Source organism: Hypomesus nipponensis, chromosome 1 (assembly GCF_054491055.1).
Source record: "Hypomesus nipponensis isolate SF chromosome 1, ASM5449105v1, whole genome shotgun sequence".
Classification (NCBI taxonomy): domain Eukaryota; kingdom Metazoa; phylum Chordata; class Actinopteri; order Osmeriformes; family Osmeridae; genus Hypomesus; species Hypomesus nipponensis.
Window position 1 is genome coordinate 9055602 of NC_140361.1, and position 10653 is coordinate 9066254.

Below are 10653 nucleotides of genomic sequence, written 5' to 3' on the forward strand. Positions count from 1 at the left end.
GCAGTTGAAACCAGTTTCTTTGATGAACGTATTATAACTCTCACACCAAGAAATGTATGTTTGTTGAAAAATACTTTTATTCACTCTAGTTAGTAGAAACAGTTGTAATGTCATTTCATCATGGATACATTTGCAGAGGGTCAACAAAAAGAAAACCAAACATTTCCCATGTCTGCAACCCATATCTTGGTCCTGATGAGAAAATGACCTCTTGTTCCTTATTTACTTAGCCTAGCCAGGTTTATTGATCAAGAATGATAGACAGGCAAAGCAGGCAGGCAGGCAGGCAGATAGACAGGCCTAGATCCTTACAGGCCCCCTGAGCTGCAGGGGGGAGAACATAAGCCAACCCTCCCCAACGGCCCCAGATAGTGATTTTATGAAACAAAGGTAGAGTTACTAAGTAGACAGAATCCTTCAATCCATGAAACTAGGACACAGAGGGAATTCTTCACAAGCCCAGGCCTGGGTTGTATTAATCATATGAAATGCACATTTAGGACAGTACGAAATTAGCCTAAGGAGGTTCCCTTGAAAATCTATACTGATTGAAGGCACACAGGGCCAATCCTACTTATCTATATGTCTCAAAATATAAAAATGTTTTAAGCCCAACATATAGTGTACGCTGATAGACTTGTGCTACACAGAAAAATAGTACAAAAAACTTTAAATCATTTCTGTAAATGTAACCATTGTTAGAAAAAAGTCATAAAAAACACTCTGTACGGAATGTGTACAGAAAAACACTAAACAAATAATTCTTCCATTGATTCACTGTTTAGATTTCATACAAACTTTACATAACATGAAATTGTAACACTTGACTTGGTAGCAGCCCATCCTAGTGAGAATACCTTTAAACACCTTTAGAGACAAGATGAACATGACTTGGAAAGAACCACTAGCAACAAAAAAATGCTTTAAAACTACAGCAACATTATAGAACATACAGGTTACAGAAGAATCATGAGTATCTTTATGAGGGAAAAAACTGTTTTAGAGATAGTGTTTCAGTTGCTTTGCTATGATTGTAATTAGGAAAGTAACACATGACACATTTGTTAACATAGTGAGGGTTTGGTAAATACCAATACCCACATTCAGAATGTGCTCAAGTTCATCAAAATTGTCTAAACATGGTTGACTGTATGTCATACTAACCCTGGACATAGAGTATACCTGTGTTTTTAGGTCTATGGTAGCAAGTTTCGGTCAGAGAAATGTATTGATCAGTGCTTCTCCAACAAACTACAAAAGTCTTAATAATACTAGCAGTCCTTTCAATTCAGTGACATACTATGCCCTCACAAACTACTGACAATTGTTTTCATAAGCAAAGTCTACAAGTATGTGCTTTAAAACCTTCCTGTGTATGTTGGTTTACGGAAATAGTATATATAAAGCAGAACAATAATAAGGCTAGGAAAACATACCAGATACAAAGCCTTTTCCCACAGTTGTCCTGGCAACCAGGACTGGAACTATGATAGGAACGTCCTACCCAACACCATGCATTTCCAGTGTGTAACCTGTCCGCTTCTACTTAACACTGCCTCCAACCAATCAGCAGCCACCTACCACCTGTAAACGGTCACATGATGGAGGCATCTATTATGTGCCCATCCCACAGCTTTAAGTCACATGTCACATGATCACAGATATTAATTTCCTAAAGCTGCAAAGGAAGAGTGCACGTCCTTGCGACTGAGGCACAGACGGCTTGGCTGCGTATGCGATTATTAACTTTATGTCTGAGAATAGCTTCTATGAGTGTGTGCATTAGTCCAGGTGGACTTGTAGCGTCTCTGCATGGGCCCTTAGTAAGCCCGTCTCTCTAAAAATGACTGGTCTTCTCTGGGCAGAGGAAGTGGCCCTGGTCAGGGATCAAGGCGCTCTGCTTCTCCCCGATCACAGGCTTCTTGTCATGGGGACTGCTGCTGCTGAGAGGCCCCTGCAGTTTGAGCTGGAGTAGCCGCTGACGCTCCACACTGTGCCACATCCCATAGCCAAAGTAGATGAGGAAACCTGGGGAGAGAGGAAGGTACAGAAGTGTGGTTTGCTTAAAAAAAAAAAAGATGACGTTAATAATTACTCATGTCGTGTGTGGTTCTAATCCAGGTGAATACAAAAGGATGCTTCTAATCTCAGGAAGGCTTATGAGGGACACTCACCCACAGCCATCCACACAGAGAAGCGTATCCAGGTGTCTACACTCAGCTGGACCATGAGGTAAATATTGACAAAGATACTCAGTATGGGCAGAAAGGGAAGGAGAGGGACCTGGGAAATCAGAGAACACAAAGATGAGATCACTAAGCCTTTCAAGACGCCAGTAAAACACAGTTCAGTTCTGCTGAATCATGATGGGTAACCGTACACTGTGACGTGTCATCTGTACACCTTACCATGAACGAGACCTTCCTGGTGGTTTGGGGCTGTCTGTAAATGATGACGACACAGCCGATGAAGATGAGGAGGGACACGGAAAGGCAGGCCAGGATCCAGGTCTCCACAGCAATGAGGGAGTTGCCGTGGTATGTGGTGAGATAGCTGACCACACACACCACCACGACTGTCGACAGGACACACACTCACAATTAATTACTCTTATTTACTGTAGTCTCAAGCACAAGAGGGCCATCATTCAGTTTAACAGTGCCCAACAATTATGGTTTTGCCTTACGAGCTGTTTGGTGAAACTTACCCAGGAAACTGACAGCCATGTTGACCACGGAGGAAGATTGCTCTGTGGGGGCCAGCGGAGGGTGGAGGGCGGTCTGCAGCGTGGAGCCCCTGCCCTTCAGCATGTTGAGGTGGGACTCCGACTCTGTCAGCTCCGACTCGCCCTCCTCTGAAGACAGGCAGTCTTTCTCACCGTTTGATGATTTTATGTAGACGCCGTCAGGTTGGTACCTGGAGGGGCATTAGGGTTACTCTACCTGCTAGGGAGATTCTTTCTGTACTTCCTGACTGTTGTTTCTGTTGATCCAATCACCAATAATAAGTTGTGGGGCACACTGTGTCTAAACACTGCTCCAAAAGCCAGGTGAAGCTAGGTCATGTGGGAGACAACATAACACCAGGGTAGTTTTGTGGTTGGCTTTGGCAGAGGAATCCGTTTCACGACCACACCTGCTCCTTTCACCTCCTTCAACTCTCATACCTCCACCCTGAGTTAGACTCTTCTCCAACATACTACTGCCAAAAATGATACTTGAGCATGTAGTTGATCTTGTTAGATTAATTTATGTCACCTAGCACTGAAGGTGAATATTATTTTGAAAGAATGTTGGATCTAAATCATCAAATTTTGTGGTACTCTTGAATATAAATGAGATTTCCAAAAGTTATATTTAATGTATACTCAATACTACTTGGATTGAGAAATGTAAATCCAATTACAAACTGTTTAACACTAAAAGGCATATTCTGCTGTCAAATATCAACAGAGAAAACTATGCAAAGCTCAAGTATAGTTCATGTTTACTCAGTCTCTCTTTGCATATGAGGCCTTCTTGATATTAAAGTGAAGTGAATGAATCATGTTATTTCAGAACACTGAAATACTCATCGGCCAGCAACACATGCCGTTCTGTTTTGTAAGATCTTCACCAGCAACATACTTCAAATGCCTCTGACCATTCAACAGAACATGACAGTGTATATGTGTTTTTAGAATTTTGTAGGCAAAAAAAGGTTGAGTAAACATCACTGTGAACTCAAGGAGTCACTTGAGGCCTTCACAATGGCAGCATTCATAGCAACTGCTTCACAGGCCTGATTCAATGACATGAGCTGCCTATTACTGTAATAAAGATATTTGCAGTATTTTTCCCTTGTAAACCTGCACTTATGCTGTGTCAATTACATCAGTTACACTACAGCTCATGCTTGGTTATAATGTATTGGTTTAGGAACCACTTGGATCCTGAGATCCTGTCAGCTATCACTCAGGCCACAGGTGCCATACCTGTCATTCCTTTTTTGAAAGTAAACACACTGTGGTGAGGCATGCTCAAACTAGTCTGCTTAACAACCCTCAAGAGCCAATTAGATTATAAAATGAGTCAATTGGAGACTTGTGTGTTGTGTACTTTACTGTGTATACCTGAGGATGAGGACACAGGCAGCCACCAGAGAATAGGCCAGGAGAGTGCCAATGGACATCATGTCTACCAGGGCCTTCAGGTCAAACAGGAAAGCCATGATTGCTGGGTGACAGGGGGATATCAGCTAAATCAATAAATATCAAATCAATAACATTTTCCAATTGGTTATGACAAAACAGCTAATTGATGACACAGATCACATTATTGACTGGAAATTTTAAAGTACACCCAGATATGAAATTACACAAAATAACACTGGAAACAACACACACTTCACAGAGATTTGTGCAGCATGAAGAAAGCACATTTGAAGTGACATTTTAACGTGTACGCAATGTAACTAGGGAACTTTATGTCTTGACACAATGATTGTGATAGCATGTAAACAGGTAAGGTGTATACAGGAAGTCCCTGTCACCTCCAGAGCTATATCTTCTGATGTACAGTGATGTCCATTGTCTCAACTCTATCTCAACATGGGTTGGTAGTACAGTATGGTCCAGCACACAGCTATATCCATCTTCCAGATACAGCTTCAAGGAGGCCTCTGTCTGGCGTTACATCAATCTGCCAGGTTCCTTGCCTTCTGCCCTGCTCTGCAAACTGCTACATGGTGCTCATTCAAGTTTGAGTTTGAACTGAGCTCAAGCACCCATCTAGGGTCCCTCTCTTTTGACATCTGCTGGCTTCAAAGCCCTGCAGGTTTAGTGTTACACTGGGAGATGACTGAGCACAAGGCCTTGTTCACAGTCAGACCAGAGCCAATCTGTATACCCGTGGAGCACTGGATGTTGAACATGGAGGATCTTTCATCTCAAACATTGTTTAATTTCTTTACCACAGGGGCACATAGCTCTGGTCTTTGAGGCCTGTATTGTGCTTTGTGCTAGTTTTTTCAGTGCCCTGTAATCCGTGGTACTGTAGGCGGTCTATTAATATTCTTCCACTCAGGCATTCAGATGGTATACTTGTTTAGTTATATGACTGAAGGTCTTGATTGAAACTACTAGGTTTGTAGCAGGTCAGATTGGGAAGTTGTTCCAACAACTTCACTGAAAATGTTTAAGATGTATTGTGTTCTGTCAAGCAAGTATGGGAAATGTATTTCTTCTCATGCTTGTATCCATGAAACACAAACAAGCTTTCATCACGACTTAAATTAGCATGCAGTCACCACCACCAGAGCAGAACCAAATATGCTGACAGGTAACCACACCCAGCGAGGTACCAGGTCTGGCCATCTGCTCAGTCAGACGCTTACCGGCTGTGGTTCCTGCCGCCAAGGTGGCAGCCACTGGTGACTTGCGCTTACTCACTTTGGAAAGAAATTTGAACATTAAGCCATCTCGTGCCATGGCAAAGAGAATGCGGGGCAGAGGGAACATGGAGCCCAACAGGCTACGGAGAGAAAGGTCATGGTTGGAACAGGAGCACACTTAGACAAACAACACATTGGACACCCGGTCAACTGTGAAATAAGAAAGCAAGCATTTGGACTCAAATTCACCTGATCGGAGCTAAGCTAAGAATTGCTATTGGCCTGATTTGGGGAGGATTATGACTTGATTATGAACAATGTAGAGGAAGTTCATCAGCAATTTCTACTTTCACAGTCGATTGGTGGATGCAGTTCAGCAGCAACAATGTCATTAGACATCTTACCTGCTACTACTCCGGAACTCATAGTGGCAATTAGCGGGGTCTTCGTTTTAGGATTGATTCGGGCTAAGGCTTTAAAAAGCACCCCGTCCTCTGCCATAGCATAGATTACACGTGGCATAGGAAAGATGGAGCCCAACAGACTGCATGAGACAGCAGAAACACGCACAACACCAACACGTTAGAACACCCACACACATGCATGTACTGTCAACACACACACACTCCCACAAAAACACAAACACACAGAAGGTTACTTCACCAAAGCTTAAAAGCTTGATAGCAGTTGTCTTTCTTTGCTGTGGGCATGCTTCCCTGGAGATTACCTGGTTCTGCTCAAACTATTTGAGCAATGAACCACTACTGTAAAGGTCAGATGGAATTGAATTGAAGCTGGGGACGTGGTGTGACTGACATTTGGGAGTTACAGGTATTGAGACAACTTAGGGCAAGAGCCTCGACAGAGAAGAAAGACTTCAAAAGCACATGATAGTGTTTTGTTTTGAAAGAGGGCCATGTCAAAATCAGTCTAGATCAGCATAGGTGAGAATGGACCGCAGACTAGAGACTGGCACTTCTTTAAAAACAGTTGATGTCACAGTAGCATTGCACCCACAGGATTTAGCATTGAGAATCAATCCAATATCCGACAGCAAATTATTTTTATAAATTCTCAGTTACTCTACTGATATTAGTTATCCAAATAAGCAATTATCATCTCTTAAATCGCGTAATTCATCAACACATTGATTCACCACACAATTTCTATATAGGAAGTGCACTGTAATAAGACCTTAAATAACACTGCCTATCTATTAAGATGATTGTCTATTACCTTGTTGACAGGGCACACAGAGAACCCACAGCCACCACATATTTGGCCGGGCCCCAGCCCACATACTCGAAGGCCATTGGTAACGGGCTCTTCTCATCCAGCAGGTAGTAGGGCATCATGAGGGTGAGGGCAGCTGACACCCCAAAGTATGCCAGGAAACACACTGCCAGAGACACCACGATGCCAATGGGTATGGCCTTCTGGGGATTCTTCACCTCCTCACCTGACACACACACACAGCTTTGTAATACTATATTTGTGAGGACTTTTTCTTTTTAAGTATTTTGGATTCAAGTATACAGTAGTACTTGTATATTTACATATCCCCAGTCGTCCTCTGTAGTTCTCACCTGTGGTTGCAATGCAGTCAAATCCAACAAAGGCGTAGAAGCAAGTTGCAGCTCCAGCCAGAGTTCCACTGAAGCCATAGGGCATGAACCCTCCGGCTCCATAATCACTGGTCACATTAGCAGTCACCGACAGGTTCCTGGAAACACTTACATCAGCACAGGGCTATACCCCGAACAGCACTATCCCTATTGTTTTAACATCATATCTAGGAATTTTATTGTAATATTTAGGAAAATGTGCCTTTTTTCAGTCACAAGAAGGGCTACTCATCACACTGTGTTGTTCCAAATAACCTTTACTAGATACCCACTAGGTTGGGAAATACTTCCCTCCCGTCCTCACCGTGTGACTATTGTGACATTTACAAGATATTCCTCAGAGATCTTCCAGTTACGAGGATCTCCTTTGACGAAGCCTGAGATGATGACAAACATCAGTACAAGCACGTTGACTGCGGTGAAGACTTTGTTGACCCAGGCTGACTCTTTCACTCCAAACGACAGGAGTCCTGTGAACACAAAGGTAAGACTACATTTCAACATCACCTGCATTCCTAAAAAGACCTGCCAGAATCTAAAAAGAAGTGTCCTTCTAGACATGTTTATATTTAAGATGTATTTTGTTCTCTTGGAAGGAACCTAAATGTAAAATGTAAAATGTGAATATATTTATGTCACAAATGGTTGTATCACTGTGCACCACTGTGAACTACAGTTAGAGACCTAAATTAAAAATTAAAATTACAACAGAAGCATTCTTTCCAGGACATTGGGCTAATCGGATAATGCAGGTTAGAGCTTTTGGCTCACAAGGAGCTAAGACACAAGACAACATTGTTCCCTTCCTGGTTGTTTTGTCAACGTATAAGGCCTTGTTTACCATCAACAAAGAGTCCGAAAAACTGCATGAACTTTGTGGGCTGCATCTGGGGTCCTACACAGCCCTGGTCAAAGCTCTAAAGACTAGGTTTAGTGGAAGTTTGACCCTGACTCATGGCTGGTAAAGAGGACCTCTGTACCCTGTGCTCTCGCTCGCTAACCATGCATTACTGAATGTCCCGACATCACTTGATTAGATTCAAATTCAGCCAAATATCAAGCAGACGCTGTTTGTTGATATGAAAAAAAAAAACATAACCAAAGCCAGTTTCTCATTATCTACATTTCCGAACACCATGGTACTAATTTGAGTTAATGGAGGGATGTACAGGAGGCTTTGGCAAATAGGAATTGTGTTAGTGACCATGGCACACCTGACAGGAGGAGGATGAGGCAGACAGCAAAGAAGTCGGGGTACTTGGCCAAACCAGGGGCGTCCATGCTGAAGTAGGTTTTACAGAAGTGCTCAATGTGTTCCCCTATCAACTCATCAAAGGTCCCACTCCAAGCCCTGGCCACGCTGGACGTCCCTGGAAAGGAGAAAGAAAGAGTGGGATGATAAAATCATGTTAAAGACCAGAACAATTTCAACTCAAGCATATTGTGTGTGATACCCCAACTTGATCTAATGACCTCCACGACCAGCTCACCTATCACATAGGAAAGGATGAGGTTCCAGCCAGTGATAAAGGCCCAGATTTCCCCTACGGTCACGTAGCTGTACAGGTAGGCTGAACCAGTCTTGGGAACACGTGCACCAAACTCAGCGTAGCACAGACCGGCCATGACGGAGGCCAGGGCAGCGATGAGGAAGGACACCACGATGCTGGGGCCAGAGCTGCCCTTGGCCACCTCTCCAGCCAGCACGTAGACGCCGGCACCGAGGGTGCTGCCCACACCCAGGGCGATGAGGTCCAAGGTGCCCAGGCAGCGGCACAGCTTGGAGTCTTCCAAACTGTTCATGTCCACCACTTTCCTCCGCACCAGGGAGCGGGTAAATGATAACACCTGACCCAGCATAGTGCCACCTAGGGGCCCGGGAAGGGAGGACAGCAGGTGAAGATGCAGGTTTAGACAGTGTGTGCGTGCACATGTGCGTGCACAAATCTTAATACCATACATGAACACAGTTTTTGTTTGAGAAACAAATCATCACTGTTACCACAAGAGGGAGAATTACTTGACACCATGGTTACTATTGTTGATCCTGGGTTCAAAGCAATATTTGGACAGAGGCTTCTTTTCACTTTTCCCTTGAGAATTTGGATTGTGTAACCTTAAGTCTTTCCCCATAGTTTATTTTGGCACCTGGCTTGCTCTGTGTTTGAACACCTTTTTTTCTAGAATGCTAAAAACGCCTAGAGCTACATTATATAACGGGGGGGGATAACGGCAGGTTTTGACAGTTGAGAGTTGTTAAGAGTGCACCACTTATTAACTATGACATATTTGTGTCAAGCATATTGCCCAACATACGTAGCCTTTTGTACGTACCGTACTGAAACTCATTAAAACCAAATAATAACCTTTTGTCTGGTGTTTCAACATAGACCTAAAGACTGAATGGCATACAGTACTGTAGTGAATGCATTCAAAGGACACAATAAACTTTCTTTCCTCACTAATTGCAGAATGTCTACCATGTCCACAACTTCAAACACTTGCTTTCACTGTCTCTTGCATGCAAAAGTGTCACTGTGTTTTACTTTGATCCGTTGGGAGACCTCCATATATTGTCTGGGGGGAAAATGTCTCAGAACCGTCTGAAGAAAGTTTTTCTTTCATTCTTTTGAAAGTTAAATCTCCTTTCACCTAAACGTCTCAACTTCTGAATTTAAAACCAACTCTGACTACCATCCAAATGGTCTTTGAGGGCCATTAAAGTGTGGCTTTTGGCACCCAGAGACATGCTAATGTTAGACCTATTCTCTACACTATGTGACAGGATATTAGCATAACAATGTGGCTCTGGCTCAGTGGCGTACAGTTCAGCTGGTATGGTTGGCCAATTTGCAGATTCACACACTTTTTAAGAGCTCATTGATAATCAAAGGCTTCATAAGGTGCTAGATTTAACCACAAATCAACTATATACAGTCTAAAAATACACTTTTAACATAGATTGCTGTTGCTAGTCATTGCACCTGTAAGTACTACTTGTATGATGATGATGAAAATAAATATGGTTAAACAGACACAATATAATCAGACAGAACCCAAGCTAAACACCACACATGACTGACTCAAGCACCACCAACCTGTTGAGTTGACACAGATGAATATGAGCAGCTAAAGTTTCTCCTCTACAGAATCTCCAAAATGACAAAAGCACTCTGTCAGTTTCCTGTCATACAGTAGTGTATGCCTGAGAGCAGGGAGCCTCAGTCTAGCAGCACATGGACTGACATAGAATTCACTCTCTCTACCAAGATCCTCGGCTTACAGTACTGTACTTTTGTCACTCTGCACAGCACAGCTAAGATTCGCTCCTGGCATATAAAGCAAGGATCCTGCTATTTTTACCCGTCTTTTTCTCTCTCTCTATTTCTCTCTCTCTTACACTCTTTACTCAGTCAGTCTGTCCTCTGTATGCCTTCATAAGTCCTGGCCCTGACATGCCCTAGGTCCAACCACAGTGGCACGCCCCCCAAGGGGGAGGAGGAGGAGGGAGAGAGTATAGGAGGGAAGGGGGGGGGGGAGAGGGAGAGGTGCAGAGAAGGATAAGGGGTTATCTGGTCCATGATCGTAGTCAGAGGGAAGCAATATTACACCACATCCCCAGGTCAATGGCCCACACACACGGTGAGAAGGGGAGGGT

General features: G+C 43.3%; 1 protein-coding gene across 2 annotated transcripts; it reads right to left on the reverse strand.

Moving 5' to 3' along the window:
* Positions 1-59: 59 nt before the first annotated feature.
* Positions 60-10407, reverse strand: slc7a2 (solute carrier family 7 member 2). 2 transcript variants are annotated; one of them, XM_084683250.1, is made up of 12 exons: positions 10094-10407; positions 8486-8863; positions 8210-8365; positions 7300-7465; positions 6957-7093; positions 6607-6829; positions 5374-5510; positions 4112-4214; positions 2708-2916; positions 2409-2575; positions 2175-2283; positions 60-2028 (listed from the first exon to the last, which is right to left on the reverse strand). In XM_084683250.1, exons 2-12 carry the CDS (start codon positions 8853-8855, stop codon positions 1838-1840), a joined length of 1968 nt encoding a protein of 655 aa, XP_084539376.1. In that variant the 5' UTR covers positions 8856-8863; positions 10094-10407; the 3' UTR covers positions 60-1837. The 2 variants fall into 2 exon arrangements, with proteins under 2 accessions (XP_084539376.1, XP_084539367.1); XM_084683241.1 differs by lacking the exon at positions 5374-5510 and adding an exon at positions 5775-5914.
* Between the last annotated feature and the right edge of the window lie 246 nt (positions 10408-10653).

What these genes read in the sequence shown, in the direction of transcription:
- slc7a2 (XM_084683241.1), bottom strand. Translation starts at nt 8,855, where the DNA reads ATGCTGGGTCAGGTGTTATCATTTACCCGCTCCCTGGTGCGGAGGAAA. An exon ending in CATCCTTTCCTATGTGATAG is followed by an intron (nt 8,366 to 8,485) that starts GTGAGCTGGTCG and finishes TCTCCTTTCCAG; the next exon opens with GGACGTCCAGCGTGGCCAGG. An exon ending in CCAGGAAGGTCTCGTTCATG is followed by an intron (nt 2,284 to 2,408) that starts GTAAGGTGTACA and finishes CTGATTTCCCAG; the next exon opens with GTCCCTCTCCTTCCCTTTCT.